General features: G+C 46.0%; 1 protein-coding gene across 1 annotated transcript; it reads right to left on the reverse strand.

The window, feature by feature from the left end:
- Positions 1-5537: 5537 nt before the first annotated feature.
- Positions 5538-15610, reverse strand: LOC309349778 (uncharacterized protein). The gene is made up of 6 exons (XM_081876057.1): positions 15560-15610; positions 13392-13557; positions 10028-10098; positions 9748-9795; positions 8561-8911; positions 5538-7702 (listed from the first exon to the last, which is right to left on the reverse strand). Exons 3-6 carry the CDS (start codon positions 10088-10090, stop codon positions 5822-5824), a joined length of 2343 nt encoding a protein of 780 aa, XP_081732183.1. The 5' UTR covers positions 10091-10098; positions 13392-13557; positions 15560-15610; the 3' UTR covers positions 5538-5821.
- Positions 15611-16721: the final 1111 nt, after the last annotated feature.

Genomic DNA, 16721 nt, shown 5'->3' on the forward strand with positions numbered 1-16721 from the left:
CTTCCGCGCAGGGAGAGTAGGAGGAGACTAGGTGTCAAAGAGCTTCTTTGCTGGAAGAAGTTCAAGAAACACCCACTGACGGATTCTGCCAGTGATTGAGACAGACACGGATGAGTGGCTGTCCGGACAGAAAGGGTTCACTCAGGTAACCCAGCCAAGCGTGGTGCCGATTTACGCACAAGCAACCCCTAGAACCATTACACTAAGGCAGCAATCCTAACCATCCCTAAGTAAAGGTAAAGGGACCCCTGACCATTAGGTCCAGTTGTGGCCGACTCTAGGGTTGCGGCGCTCATCTCGCTTTACTGGCTGAGAGAGCCAGTGTACAGGTCATGTGGTGAGCATGACTAAGCCGCTTCTGGCGAACCAGAGCAGCACACAGAAACGCCGTTTACCTTCCTGCTATTTATCTACTTGCACTTTGACGTGCTTTTGAACTTCTAGGTGGGCAGGAGCAGGGACTGAGCAACGGGAGCTCACCCTGTCATGGGAATTCGAACCACCGACCTTCTGATCAGCAAGTCCTAGGCTCTGTGGTTTAACTGAATTACCCTTGGGCATTCCTTCCCATTAAGTATGAGAAAGGAGCTGTCTTCATTGTCTGTTCAGTGCTTGCTGAAGATCTTCCCTTTTCAACAAGTCTTTTAAGCAGAGATGTTTCCCAGTCTGCACCTGTATCAGAACTGGTTTTTTAGATGATGATGATGATGATGATGATAATAATAATAATAATAATAATAATAATAATAATAATAATTTATTATTTGTACCCCGCCCATCTGGCTGGGTTTCCCCAGCCACTCTGGGTGGCTTCCATAAAAACCAAAAATACACTAAAATATCACAGATTAAAAACTTCCCTGAACAGGGCTGCCTTAAGATGTCTTCTGAATGTCAGGTAGTTATTTATCACTTTGACATCTGATGGGAGGGCGTTCCACAGGGCAGGAGCCACTACCGAGAAGGCCCTCTGCCTGGTTCCCTGTAGCTTTGCTTCTCGCAATGAGGGAACTGCCAGAAGGCCCTCGGCGCTGGACCTCAGCGTCCAGGCAGAATGATGGGGGTGGAGATGCTCCTTCAGGTATACTGGGCCGAGGCCGTTTAGGGCTTTAAAGGTCAACACCAGCACTTTGAATTGTGCTCAGAAACATACTGGTATTTTCATTGTTCCATTAATTAGTGAATAAAAAGGGAGAGACATGTGCGTGGCATGCTCTTCCAACCACAGGACCCAGCATTCTACAGTTCCTGATGGCAACAGGTGGGGCCAACAGGAAGTGAGAAAAGGAGACAGAAGCACCATAATCATCAGAGACTTTGAGAACCCAGGTAAGGGGCAATCAGGTGTGTTTGCTGGCAGGGGAAAGAGCTCTGAGACTCAGTAACAGGGTGCCCATAAGTAATAAAATAGAAGTAGCTGAGATCTCTACTATCCTAGCCTATTCAAGGTTTAGTTAGTTGTCAGTCCTGAAGCATCATCTTTATACCTAAAAACTGTGAGAATATTGTAGATCTGTTGCAAGTTCCTTAATTCATCCTACTCCTGACTCCTAAGTCTTCCTTCTAGAATACATAAATAATATTTTTTACCCCCTCACACAACTAAGCTCCGTGTAGATTATTGTAGAAGTGCTTTCTACAAATTTCCATCAGGACTCAGTTCTGGAAAACTGCCCTTCCCTCACCCCATTCCATCTTTTCTCTCTGAAAACATTGCTTCTTTTGACAAACTTATATGGAAGGTTTGCACAGCAGATCTTCAATTCGAACTGAAAGCAACAGGCATGATTCTTTTGACTTTAAGCAGCAGTGCCACTTTCTGGCCATTAAAAAGCATCACAGTTTATTCTCGCAGCAGCTTCTAGGACAGTGGTTGCCACCAACAGATGTTGGACTACATTTCCCATCAGCCCCAGCCAGTATGGCCAATGGTCAGGGATGGTGGGAATTGTAGCCCAACAAACATGTAGAGGACAACAGTGGTGTGGACAGGCTGAGGAGAGATGGGAAGAGCCATTCCTGCAAGGGTAGGGGTGTGTTTTCAATTGGCGTGTGAGGAGCCTACCATTTGCCACCTTTTGGGAAGAGAGATCTGTAGGGGTGCTATTTTGGCACACGTGCTGTGGGGACCCTGCATTGTCACGTGGCCTCAGAAGCATCTGAGAGTTAAGTTTATATTTGGTACTCAAGAGGCCGTTCGTGCTGAGCCCTCCTGCCCCTTCTTCCACAAAGGAACAATTCCCTGGCTGCCAGAGACGCTGACTTGCACCCAGGATTGAGGGGGCCTGACATGCAGCATGTGTGACATGATGTGTGTGTGTGTGACGTTATGCATGCGGCACATGCACAACATCGCATCATCAGGAGGAAGTTGAGCCCAGGGCCCAGTAAGGCGCAGCTTCAATGGCTAGTGGCTCCTCCTCTCTTGCCCCCTCCCAGCAGATATTGAAGGGGCTGAAGACACTTCAGACCTATAGACAGGGGCCGTCTTACCCAGAGGCACTAGGGGTGTGGAGCACTCAGGGGTGCCAGGCCGAGCGTCCGGGGCCCGAGAGTTGAGTCCAGGGAAGAGCCCGCCCATCAGTCGGAGCGCCACAGAGGGCTCTTCTGCTGCAGGCGGCTCTGCGCCATGAGTTCAGGGGCGACTAAGCTAGCGAGCTGCTTGCTGAGACTGGTGGCCAGCTCTGCCATCCTACATGCCTGGGACTGGGCAACCTGGGGGGGGGCGTCGGGCAGATCTTTGCACCCCGATGCCACATATGCTTAAGACAGCCCTGCCTATAGAGTTGGCTGCTGGTGAAATGTGCTGCAGACACCTATTGTGCTAGCAGTTGTTTGGAAACCCCTAATCCCCTCAAACAAGGTGAAGGGGACGACAGAGGACAAGATGGTTGGACAGCGTTCTCAAAGCTACCTGCATGAGTTTGACCAAACTGCGGGAGGCAGTGGAAGACAGGAGTGCCTGGCGTGCTCTGGTCCATGGGGTCACAATGAGTCGGACACGACTAAATGACTAAACAACAACAACAATCCCCTCAAAGACCTACAATTCCCAGAGTTCCCTTGGAAGCAGGATGGACTGTTAAACCACTCTGGGAACCGTAGCTGAGGAAGATCAAGTTAAACTGGGAAAGTATAAAGGGATGGGGGTACTAAATTGGGGGCTTTTGTCAACAAGACCCAGGCAGCTCTGTCCACCCGTGGGTTGGCTCGCCAGAAGAGGGAGCAGCTGGCCTGTTTATTGCTATTGCACAGAAGGTGATACTCTAAGCAGTGGTTCTAAGTCCAGTGGTTGTCTGGCAACACAAATAGACATGCTGGCAAAGTTCATTGGGTTCAGGCCCAGATAGGAGTTTTGGGGGCTGGTAACATAAGAAGAAGATTGGATATATTCCCCAATCCAAGCACAAATTTGCAAGCTTAACAAAATTTGGAGATTCAGAAGAAGCAGGTATATGGCTGGATTGCATATACTGGGCATCATGCTGCTCTCAGATACCCCCTTGTTCCCTGGCCCCAAATATTGCATGTTTATATTGAGAGGATTTAGCTTTTGGGAAGGTTGTTTGGTGGGAGAGGGGGCTGTTGTTTGTTGTCTTTTATCTCCACATACCAACTTGTCACACCCCTGCTTCTGTTCTCTGACACCTGCACTCAACAGGCAATATATCAAAACCATTCAACAGAGGTGTATTAAACCAGGTAACTAATTTTTCTTTTACATTTTAAAGTTCTTTATTAGTAAATACAGAGTTGTGTTGCTTTTTTTTTTTAACTTAGGACCACTTGTATAAAAAAGGGATTAGAAAATAGCCCACAACATTTTCCCAATACAGCTATACATTTATTACAAAATATTACATACATCATGTATTAATTATACCTCCGAGGCTGTGTGAACAGCTTATGTGCACAGGCAGGTGGCAAATATCTTCTTTGCTTTCTATCTGTGCAGTTGCTACAGTTAACAGATGTCTTTTCATTACCACACAGGTGCGTACTGGAGCTGGCTACTATATATGTGGAGTCAGTGTTTGCCCTAGGCTGTGATCTTTTTCTTTTGTACAAACAATGGAAAATTGGTCCTCCTTTATATCTCTCATTCCTCAAGAACCAGTCTTGTATTTGGGGTGCTTCAGTTATTCAAATGAAATTTGGGGGTGTGGAGGTGTGAAGCCTTTTTGTATGTGAGCAACTTTGCTGCATAGAAAGACCAGCTCCCTCTTTGTCCTCTTTAAAAATGAGGCCGCATTGGCACCAAGGAAATAAACAGTCATGCATGCATTCACCACATTTAAATAGTGGAAGGAGCAATCATGCTATAAGGCAGAGGAGGACCCACCCTCAAAAAAAGAAAAGAAAAATAAACTCCACTCTCCAAACAGCAAAAAATAAATGCCCCAAAATGGAGGGAATGAAATATATTCCTTGTTGTCTCTTCAGGGACGTCACAGGAACTGGCCAATTGATGCCAGTAACAAGGCCCAAGCAGCATGCAGACAAGCAGGGATTTCATTGCTGTGGGGCAGGGGCTAAAGTAAGTTCTGCTACGTCACTATTGACCTAATTTATTGAATGGAAGGGACACGATGTAGGGGCTCTTAAAATGTAGCTGAGGTTCATAGTGCAGGTACTTTACTGAAAGGCCTTCTTTTGAATGGAACAGGCATCAGCTGCTACAATGACAACCTGTCCTGGGACTTTTATTTTGCTAATTCTGTGGATTACTGTTTCCAATAAGGCTATGCTGTGGTGTAAACCACTGAGCCTCTTGGGCTTGCCAATCAGAAGGTCGGCAGTTCGAATCTGCGCAACGGGGTGTGCTCCCGTTGCTCTGTCCCAGCTTCTGCCAAACTATCAGTTTTAAAGCATAGCAGTGCAAGTTGATACATAGGTACTGCTGCGGTGGGAAGGTAAACAGCGTTTCCGTGCGCTCTGGCACTCGTCACGGTCCTCCGTGCACCAGTAGCGTTTTAGTCACGCCTGCCACATGACCCAGAAAGCTGTCTGTGGACAAATGCCGGCTCCCTTGGCCTGAAATAAGATGAGTGCCACACCCCATAGTCACCTTTGACTGGACTTAACCTTTACCTTGCAAGACACATACACAACAGCCCCCCAAAAATTCAGTGGTAGTGGCACAAACAGATTGCTAGGATAGGGGTAAGGAACCCTCTTTTAGATGTTGTTGAACTCCTAACTCCCATCAGTCCCAGTCGGAATGGCAAATGGGATTATGGGAGTTGTAGCAGAGCAACACGGGGGCAGCCCCAGATTCCCAACCTGTGTGGCAGGCCAGTGCAGAGCTTGTCTGAGGCCTGGAACGTGAGTCTTGTTAGAATAAAGTTATAAACTCAAACAAAAATGCAGCTGGTCACTGGAGGGGCCCCTCAAGCCATCTTAGCCCTCCAAGGCCTGAGGCAAGTCTATTCAGCTGTCCCCACTGCTGCATGGAACTGCCCTGTGTCAGGCAAAATTCCTGGTGGCTTCTACTGTTCTGAGGTGTTCTTGAAATATTTTAGTCTCCCTCAGAATTACTCAGCTGTTTTACCTGAGAAGGAACCTCAACATTTGCTTTGACTTGTGCTTTAGATAGAATTCCGTGGCAACTTGGTAGTGTGTCGAACCTCACGTGGTTTGTTCTGCTAATCTTACTCCCCAGAGAGGATCCATCTCGGATTTCACTTTAACTGAAATTCAGCGGTGACTCTAATTTCCTGTTATCAATATTCACATTGCTAAAAATGATAAAATAAATTAAAAGATGAGGTCGCATCTTGACCTCAAAATATTGCGTAGAGTTGGGTTTCTTTTTAATGCTTTAATACCCATCCTGGCAATCGTTATCATCGTAATCGCTAAAAGGCTTATTATGATAAATGTCAAGCATTAACTTTCTGCTTTCTAGCTCCATGCTCCTTGACCAGCTGTCGTCTTCCGTACTTTCAGAATTGCTCTTTGTTTCCTCTCTGGATTGGCTGGATTCCCCTTCTATAGAATGACTGTTCTCCTCGCCTTTGGATTCACTGCTTTCTGTTGATCTGCTCTGCTGGCCTTGCCATTCTTCGGACCGGAGAGCATTCGAATCGCTGTCTTCACTGCTGGCGCTGTCTTGGGAATCTTTGCTGCTCTCAGACGACGCACTTTGAGACAACCTGCTGTCACCCTGGCTGGATTCCTCTATGTCCTCAGATGATTCTTCACTCTCTTCTGTAGATGTGCTCTTCTCACCTGATCTGCTGTGTTGTCTCTTAAACTCCCTGGATTCACTGCCCCTCGGTGGCGCTTTTCCTACTTCTTCAGTAGAGTCACTCTCCTGCTCTTTAGATCTGCTAACACTGGGTTCATCTGATCTGTCACTTATCTCTACAGATTTTTTCAAAGTCTTCTCATAGGAGTCCCTGCTGTCTTCAGTGGATTCACTCTTTACGTCTTCTGCTGATGCAGTGTCGTCACCCTCTCTAGATTGACTGTTCTCATCCTCTCTAGACCGACTAGCCCTGAGTTCTCTGGACTGGCTATCTGCATCTTCCCTGGAACGGCTGTGCGCATCTTCCCTTGAGCGGCTGCGTGCATCTTCCCTAGATTGACTGTGCACATCTTCCCTGGACTGGCTGTGCCTGACTTCCCTGGATCGGCTGTGCACATCTTCCCTGGAGTGGCTGTGCTCATCTTCCCTGGAGTGGCTCTGCTTGGCTTCCCTGGATCGGCTATGCACATCTTCCCTGGAGCGGCTGCGTGCATCTTCCCTGGAGTGGCTGTGCGCATCTTCCCTGGATCGACTGTGCGCATCTTCCCTGGATTGACTGTGCGCATCTTCCCTGGAGTGGCTGTGCACATCTTCCCTGGATCGGCTGTGCGCATCTTCCCTGGACCGGCTGTCAAAGGTCTCTTTGGACTGACTGCTGCTGTGCCCTCTAGATGAAGGCTTTACAGCCTCTCTGGAATGACTGGTTGCATGCTCTCTGGATCTACTGGGAACATTTTCTGTTGATTGACTAACATCTTCTACAGACTGGCTTTCTTCTTTGGAATCAGCATCCTCCTCCTGCAGGGACTTTTCCTCTTCAGGGCTGTGATCTTCATCTGAATCAGCATCAACATAATGGTATACTTTCCTGGCAAACTGTTCCACTGATTTGCTGTGATGTTTGGCTTTTCTGTGCCCATTTTCTCTGCTGCTTTCCTGGCTGCTTTCTTTTGAATGGACATCTCCATGAAGCATGTGAGAATCACTGTCATGGCTCTCAAAGATGTTTGGGTCATCTCCTTGCATTCCTTTGTCATCAAAATCATACCTCTCCTCTTGGCTGCTGCTGTAACTATCACTTCCTTGGTTTTTGCTGTAATCAGTAATGTGGTTATTCTCTTTTTCAAGGTCTCTGCTCTCACTACTGCTGCTACTGCTGCTACTACTGCCATCGTGGCGTTGGCCAATAGCATTGTCACCATCTTGCTCCCCATTGGTCACCCAAGTTTGCTGATCGTTTCCTTTGTTTGGAGTTACCCCATGAGTGCCTTCCTCATTATGTCCATCATCACCACTGGCACCCTCATCATTGGTCAGATCACTTCCTCCTTTCCCCATGAAAGTATACAAGACTTGATCAGGGGAATAAAGCATGCCATCATTTTCAACATCAAACTGTTCTTTGGATTTTCTGAAATCGCTGTGGTCTTCGTGAACCTCATTTTGATCCTCCTATAAAAGACGACAAACGGGAAGGTGAACAAAACTTTATTATTTCACGTTGTTTTTAGAGTTTCACAGGCCAAGTGGCACTCTTGCCTCTACCCCAACAAGCACCTGTTTTGCCAAAAGCTAGGTGGTTCTTTTACAATGAGATTCAGAAGCAAGACATCTGAAGGCAGCCCTGTTTAGGGAAGCTTTTAATGTTTAATAGATTATTGTATTTTAATATTCTGTAACATTCATGTTACTGAATCTGACTGAATTGAGGTGACTAAACCTCACCTGGAATACTGTGTCCAGTTCTGGGCACCACAGTTCAAGAAGGACACTGACAAACTGGAACGTGTCCAGAGGAGGGCAACCAAAATGGTCAAAGGCCTGGAAACGATGCCTTATGAGGAACGGCTAAGGGAGCTGGGCATGTTTAGCCTGGAGAAGAGGAGGTTAAGGGGTGATATGATAGCCATGTGGAAATATATAAAAGGATGTCACATAGAGGAGGGAGAAAGGTTGTTTTCTGCTGCTCCAGAGAAGCGGACACGGAGCAATGGATCCAAACTACAAGAAAGAAGATTCCACCTAAACATTAGGAAGAGCTTCCTGACAGTAAGAGCTGTTCGACAGTGGAATTTGCTGCCAAGGAGTGTGGTGGAGTCTCCTTTTTTGGAGGTCTTTAAGCAGAGGCTTGACAACCATATGTCAGGAGTACTCTGATGATGTTTCCTGCTTGGCAGGGGGTTGGACTCGATGGCCCTTGTGGTCTCTTCCAACTCTATGATTCTATGAAACTTTCAGCTGCTTATGATGGGGAAATAATTCTGGCTACTTCAATTCAAAGGTTTATATGGTAACCTTTTAAATACCTACCAGAGATGTTCCGTCAGCAGACTGATCATTAGAACTGTCCCCATGGTCATAGTAGTCTTTGTCATCTGCCCATTTCCTCTGAACTGTCTGGTGGTGGACTCTGAAATAATTGCCATCGTCATTGTCCCGAGTGATCCATTCATGGTCATCTTCTGAAGAGCTCTCTAGGCTTCCACTGGAAACTTTCCTGATGAAGTTCTTGCCTTCACTGCTCTCATGGCTTGTGCTCACACGTTCACTGACATCTTTCCTTCCATTTTCCATGCTTGTGCTTGGCCTGCTCTCTGTATCTTCATCACTAACATCTGTGGAATCAGCTACCTCATTCAAGCTTCCTTCAATTGCTGTAGCCTGTACAAAAGATGGACATTAAGGAATGCCTACTTGCAGTTTTGTTGTTGCTTCTGTTCTTATGCATTTGTTATATTATAGTAAATGTCAAAAATAGTGTGGCTCCTATCACATGGTAGTATATCAGCCACCCCTAATGCTCCAGCTGTTTCATCCTACAACTCACATCATCCTGATCATTGGCCATGGCGGCTAGGCTAATGAAAGTTGAAGGCCAACAACATTTGGAGGGGCACATGTGCACAGGTGTATTTCTAACAAATTTTGTTTGTTTGTGTGACCTACTCCTTTGCTGGGCTGGCCCTATCATTAGGTAAAGCAGGGCAACTCCTGGGATTTTCTGCTTCAGGTACCAGAATAACTTGGATGTCCTTGGGTACTATGCACCTTGACCTTGGGAGGAACCACCATTTGCTGATCTGCCTCAGGCAGCAGAATGTATTGAGCCTTTGCCTCAGAGCACCTAAGTGGAAGCTGCTCCCCAGCAACTGGTAGCAAAGGAAGACTTGCTTTTATCGAGGGCTGAGTTCCAGCTTGCCTCAGTGGTCATCAGTGGGCTGCGTGACACAACAAAAGGCAACTCTTGGGGAAACTAAGGAGGAGGGCAAGAAATGCTGCCTAAATAATTCTAGTGCAGCAGATGGCCAAGTGATTTCATCCACAGCACAACTCAAAATCTGAGGGAATTGTTTTTTTTGGTTGGTTGTGTTGCACTCAATGTAACTTGATGATCTCAAGTGGTCCTGGGGAGAGTTCTTTCCTGTTTCTGACTTCTAAAATAATTTTGTAGCAGAATTCATCAATTGATGAAAGAGAAAGCACAATGGCCTGCTTACCCAGTGTTCCTCAGAGCTCCTGTGATGTGCACCTAGGTGTCTGGATACCTGGATATATTAAAAGAAGAAAAACATGAATGAATGAATGAATGAATGAATGAATGAATGCTGTAGTTGTTAGAGAAATTATTCAGAAGAAAGTCAGCGCAAAGGACACAAGCCAGTTGAAGTTACATGTTTTTATATCCTACTGATTTCAGCGGGTGAGCTGAGGACATACTTAAAACCAAACACGTTTAAAATGTCAGGGTTGCAATGCATTTTTTAAAAAAATACTTACAGGACGAGCACAGGATAGAGCCCACAGGGAGATAAACAAGAGTGCCGTCCTCTTCGTATTCATTTTAGTTTCTGTAACAACATCAAAAGCAGTGTGTAAAAATAGAGAATGAACAGCAACTGTGCTGGCAATTTTTAGGTCAGAGATGGTAAAGAGTCCCTCATCACTGCTCCTTTTCACCATGCTGGTGCCAGAGTACACACCTGGCTGGTTTATGCAGAAAGACCTAGACCAGGCTTCCTAAGGCTAGTCATTTCTTTTTGCAGGGCAGAATGGCCCACTGCATGTTGCTAGCAAGTGGATTCAGCCCACATGCGGCCAGCTGCCAATTTCATGCCAGCTTAGAGCAACAAATCAGTGTTGCTTGCTAACACTGTGTATGATGTGCAACTATGCAACGATAGTAGAAAACCAAATTTGCATGTACATTTTATTTTTCCAAGCAATTATTACTTCATGTGTTTTGAGCACACAGGCTGCACCAGGGCCGGCCCACTCGTGAGGCAAAATGAGGTGACCACCTCAGGTGGCAGGATCCACAGGGCCAGCATATCCTGATGTAGATCTTTATCCCCCCCCCCCCCCCGGTTCTTGATGTAGATCTTCACTCACCCCTTCTTCTCTGGTAATGGTAGGGAAGGGGGCGTTGTTTTGCAGTTGGCCTCAGGTGCCAAAATGTATTGGGCTGGCTGTGGTCTGCACTTTAAAGCACACCACATGGACAAACAAAACCGTGTTTTGAAAGAGAGGGCATGCCTGGAACTTTGTTTGCAAAATGTGTCCTCCTGCACATAATCTAGCAGCTGTGCACAGAATGTTGACTGCCTTTCTGAGAAGTATATTTTATTGTAAACAGCTTTGGGGGTTTTGCAATGAAGCAGCATACAAATTCTGCTGAATAAATAAAACATATAGAGCCGTCATTGCTTTGTGTCCCACCGTGCTTTCATAACACTTCTAAAGGTACCCCTGAAAAGGCTGAGAGGGAAACAGAGAATCGGGACCCAACACCTGCATTTTGGTATGACTCATAGGTGACTCACTACACCCCACCCCTAAAAACTATGGAAATAGTCTTTAAAGGATTGTTTAATAAATAAATTCCTAACTACGTGAAAGAAACAATGGTCTATCTCACACATCCACATAAGCACTCATAAGAACTAGTGTGCTGTAATGGTTAGAGTATTGGACTCGGACCTGGGATACCAGGATTCACATTTGCTCACTGGGTGGCATTGGGCCAGTCATTGCCTCTAAGCCTGACCTACCTCACAGGCTGGTGGGGACTGGTTTCTTTTTAAAAAACAAATTTTAATTGGTTTTTAAACCGATAAAAGAACCATTTAACACCATTAAACACTTGTCCAGCAGTGCCTCTAATGAAGTTTGCCCTATCCATTGACTTTAGACGTAAACTTACACATTCAATCTTCAAACATATTACTTAACGTAACTTCTCCACTGAGAATATTGAGCGGCTGGCATAACAAGATCCTGATTTGGGTCCTTAACGTAGTTAAAGAAAGGGGTTCCACGTCTCTTGGAAGGTGTCCCTATTTGTTATGCCTTTAATTGCCCCCCTGTGTTTGGTAAGGCACTCAGACATTGCTGGATCCCAGGTATTATTTTCCCATATGTTCCGGGGTATTTCAGTCTGGTTCTTTTGCTGCTGAGCTATTGCTAATTGTGCTATGGTCAGTAGGAAGGATGCTAGTTCTCTGTGATGTGGTGTGGAGCCCAAGTCTATGTCCAAAGATAAGAGTTGCTAAGGCAAGGTGTTTTGGGGATTAATTGCAGAGAGGGAGAACCATGTCTGAGTGACTTGTAGAAAAGGAAGTACAGTGGTACCTCGGGTTAAGTACTTAATTCGTTCCGGAGGTCCGTTCTTAACCTGAAACTGTTCTTAACCTGAAGCATCACTTTAGCTAATGGGGCCTCCTGCTGCGGACGCGCCGCCGGAGCACAATTTCTGTTCTCCTCCTGAAGCCAAGTTCTTAACCTGAAGCACTATTTCTGGGTTAGCGGAGTCTGTAACCTGAAGCGTATGTAACCTGAGGTACCACTGTACATAAAAGCAATAAATAAATAATGTGCCTTCTTTATTTTTAAGTGCTAAGCTTCCCCCCGCCAAAAGAAACAGACAAGAATGATCCTAAGTCACTTGCAACATGAGTTAGTAAATTTCATGATTGAGTTGTATGAAATAAAGGGAACAAACGCAATTAGGAAAGTAAACCAACCCCCCCCCCCAGGTCATTCCTTTTTACACAGCCACACACAATACCTTTGTACAGTTAGATATGGATGCTACCTCCAAGACAACAACATTGGGGAAACGACTGCAGCAGCTCCAGATAAGTGATCGCCTGCACACAGTATTCTCAAAACACATTGGGACTAATGATCCGTGGATGGTGGTCTATTAGGAGAAGGGGCAATTCCCCACTTTTTTTTACGAGTTGGGGGTGACTGTTGATTATTGGCTCTGGTTCCACCTACAGTTGGTCTCCCTGCCTTTTGCCTTGCTGGTCCTGATGGGCACCAGACACTACTGTTAGCAATAAGTGTACATGCACCCTTGCATTGTGGTTTGGAGTTGGCCCTTTCCTTCTTGGTCCATGTGTAGCATATCGATCTCCTATCACAGATTCATCAGCATCACTACAGCTGGAACTTTTGTATCGCCTGATAAACATGGAAGCACAATCCTTTGGAATGACGGCACCATGTCTTTAGCTGAGATTCATCAAATGATTAGATAAGAAGTGGTGAGATGTCAAGAGGTGAACATAAATGCATAAAATCTGACCTAAGCCAGTGGGGCCACACATATTTCAACAATAAATAATGGAAACCAGGTACTTATTATTAGCAAACATGGCATTAATATTACAGAATTACAGAATAGTAGCATTGGAAGAAACCCAAGGGTTATCTAGTCCAACCCACTGCAATGCAGGAATCCTGCTCATAGCTATCCCTGGGCAGGCTTGAACCACCAACCTTCTGGTTAACAGCAAGACACACAGAACTTGTATTTTGGAAGCAAAATTTGTCGGCAAGATTCTCCCAATTTATTGTTTTGTCTCCACATGCATCCAAATTTACATTTTATAAAACACTCGTTTCCATTGTTCAATGAGTATCAAAATGATTTAAAGACCCTTTTTGCATAAATCTCATAAACATCAGATAATGAGAACAGGGACTTAGCATTCTCCTTCTTCATCATTCATTAACGCTTCTTCATTAATCTCCCACATCTTTAAGACTTCTCATTAACACAGTTCCAGCAGGTGCCCCCTGTGCTGGCTTTAACTCTTAAGAGCATCGGAACAAGGACAATAATTTAAGATTTTACCTTTGTGTCTGTCTCAATGAGGTTGCTCCAGGGTTTCCTTTTTCAAAATTGTTCCACCAAAGCACATCAGTTTGGGATCCAATTCTTGAACACCAGTTTTTGACATCTTCTATGACGGTGCACGAATTTAAACTCTGCTTCAGCTACAAAAGGACCAATCAGCAGCCTTGAGGAAGAGAGTGATGTCATAAGGTGTCATCAGGCATCCAGGCCGCCCCCGCTTCCCTTCTGCCTCCAAATGGACGTTTTCCCTAAAAATAAGCTGTGGTTCTCAAAATGACTAGACCAGTTTGCATTTAATGAGGGATTTTGCTAAGGGTTCATTTGGATTTCTAAATTTATGCCACTTCTCATGCCTGCAGGTTTATGAGTGTAAACAATTGCAGTGTCACCCACATTTATACCCAGAGTGCTGTCATCCCCAGTCGGACTCGCTTCCTGCTAATATATGTATTATACCAGTAGACAGTTTGTACCGAAGTGCTTCCGAGAACCGTCTTTAGCATAAAAAGATCTGTGGGCTACCATATCTTCTCGCCTTACAGCCACCATGTGGGAGAATGCTTAGAACAGCTGCAACACTGAAATGAAACTGCTGAATTTGCCCTTTGCAGCTGTGATACAACCAATTGGCATGTTATAGATGCCAAGGGAAAGAAGTTTGCACCCAGCTAGGAGTTTCTTTAGCATGTCTGCTGTGACAGCTTAGGCAGTGGAAGAGGCAAGCTGTTTTTCAGATTCAGCTTAAAATTTCAAACTGAAAAGTGGGTTGCCTCTTCAGTGTGTGGTAGACACAGTGCTGGATTAAACCCTGTGGAGGACCCAAGGCAGTCAAAATTGGGGGGGGGGGGGTGAGGCCTCACAAGAGCGACAACAAGCAATATTTATGCTTCTACTCAGCTACTTGCGAATATTCTACTAGGATCCAGAGTTGGCAGGAACTTGCAACATGCTAACTGACAGAAAGCTTTATGAGGTTTCTGGTTCATGCACTCTAGTGGGATAACATTGAACTAAGAAAGCTTGATTGTAATTTTCTTTCAAGATCAAATCAATATTATTTCAATGTGTTGTCACGGGGCCCCTACCTGAATAGGTAGCTATTATAGTCTTTCTTTAGTCCTTTTCTTAATATTTAGGCTATGTTACTATATGCCTGATCATTTTGCTTGTCCTTTTCTCTACTTTTCCCAAGTCTACTATATCCTTTTAGAGGTGAAGCAACCAGAACTGTACACAGTATTCCAAATGCTGTATCCTCCAGGTCAATGGTTCGAATCCCCACGACAGAGTGAGATCCCATTGCTCTGTCCCGGCTTCTGCCAACCTAGCAGTTCGAAAGCACACCAGTGCCAGTAGATAAATAGGTACCTGTGGCGGGAAGGTAAATGGCGTTTCCATGCTCTCTGGTTTCTGTCATGCTGTCCAGTTGCACCAGAAGAGGTTTAGTCATGCTGGCCACATGACCCAGAAAGCTGAATGTGGACAAACGCTGGCTGCCTTGGCCTGAAAGCGAGATGAGCGCTGCAACCCCATAGTCGCCTTTGACTGGACCTAACCATCCAAGGGACCTTTACCTTTATATTTTTATTCTCCAAGGATTATATTCTGTTGGAAGCTATCTGGAGTGGCTGGAGCAACCCAATCCAATGGGCAGGGTACAAGTTACATATTATTATTATTATTATTATTATTATTATTATTATTATTATTATTCGGTCACACCATAGATGTGTATAGTGGCATTATATAGAGCAGTGGTTCTCAACCTGTGGGTCCCCAGATGTTGTTGGACTACAACTCCCATTATCCCTGAGCTCTGGCCTTGCTAGCTAGGGGTTCAACAACATTTGGGGACCCACAGGTTGAGAAAGGCTGATATAGAGGCAGTTTTCTTTGCGTGTTCTGCTGTGAATTGATCCTCCCAAATTAATGGGCTGATCCGAGTGTAAGTTTCCACCGGATCACAGATTAACATGCAAATGGGCCGGAATGGACTTGGACATGAAAACATGTGAAAGCAACACAGACCAGAAATAATACTGTCTATCCCTATGAAGAGGTGCTGGGGAAACATACACCAATGACTGCGCCCAGCTCGGACCTAAATAAAACCTTGCCACATCCTGTTAGTGAGACATGAGGGACTGGAGGCAGAGAAAGCTTACCCAAGCAGAAGAAAATCCGTGACGGCAACTACAGCTTCCCCACTTCCTCACACTCAGCTCAGCCATTTCCTCGTGACACCCACAAGGAATGTTAGGAATAGCTGCCAGGAAGGGCATCTCCAAGCTTGCTTGAGAAACCAAGCTTTATATAAATTGCTAAGAAGAAGTGCTTAAGAACACAAAAGCATCACAAACTTGTCTCTGGCATAAAGGGGACATATAGATTGCTTCCAAGTGGGACTTCCACCTGAGGCTCTGGGAGTGGCTCCTCTGGGTGGTAGGCACGGCCAAATCCATCCATTTTTATTGTTCCAGACTTAAATGTAGACCTCCACAATTCCACGTCACTTTGCAATTATCATTTGAAAGCCCTTGTAAAAATCCGTCGGGATCCGGGTGCAAATTTCTCCCTTACACAGGTTTGTATGCAAAGCCACTTCCGGCCTGCCCAGGAGGTGGGGTTGCGGGCTTCACGCCCACCCCCACGTGAGCGGGGGCTGGTTTCAGCCCCCGTGAGAACAGGGGAATCCCGCCCGGGTCTGCCCTATTTAGGGCCGGCGCAGAGGGGGCTCGCCCTCTTTTCGCCGGCTCGCCCCCACGTTTTCCCACCCTCCCTCCCTTTAGGTATGCTTTAGGTAGGTCTTTGACTTTGCTATGGACTTTGGTCTGTCGCCGCAAGGGGCATGGTAGGAATTTTTCCCAATTGACAATTTGTTGTCTTTTGGTTTTTCGCCTACCTCGTAGCAACTCGTCACAACTTTTTGGCATTGGCGGTAGGCATTGGTAAGAAGGGGTTAAGAGGATGTGGGGGGGGGAGGAACGCCATCACCTCCCCCCAGTGAGCGAAGGGTGGTCCGTTAAAGGACTCCGGGGGGCATGGCCCTGTCCGAAGCCTATGGAGGTGTGGGCCAAAGGCACGCCCCAGAGCGGTGACCCGGGGGAGCTCCTAGTCGACGTGCCTTGGCAGGGGACTCCCCCAGTAAAGTGTTAACCAGTTAATAAAGTGTTAACCACACTGAGAGCCAGTGTGGTGTAGTGGTTAAGAGCGGTAGTCTCGTAATCTGGGGAACCGGGTTCGCGTCTCCGCTCCTCCACATGCAGCTGCTGGGTGACCTTGGGCCAGTCACACTTCTCTGAAGTCTCTCAGCCCCACTCACCTCAC

Source organism: Podarcis erhardii (assembly GCF_964252035.2).
Source record: "Podarcis erhardii genome assembly, chromosome: 9".
In the NCBI taxonomy this organism is placed as follows: domain Eukaryota; kingdom Metazoa; phylum Chordata; class Lepidosauria; order Squamata; family Lacertidae; genus Podarcis; species Podarcis erhardii.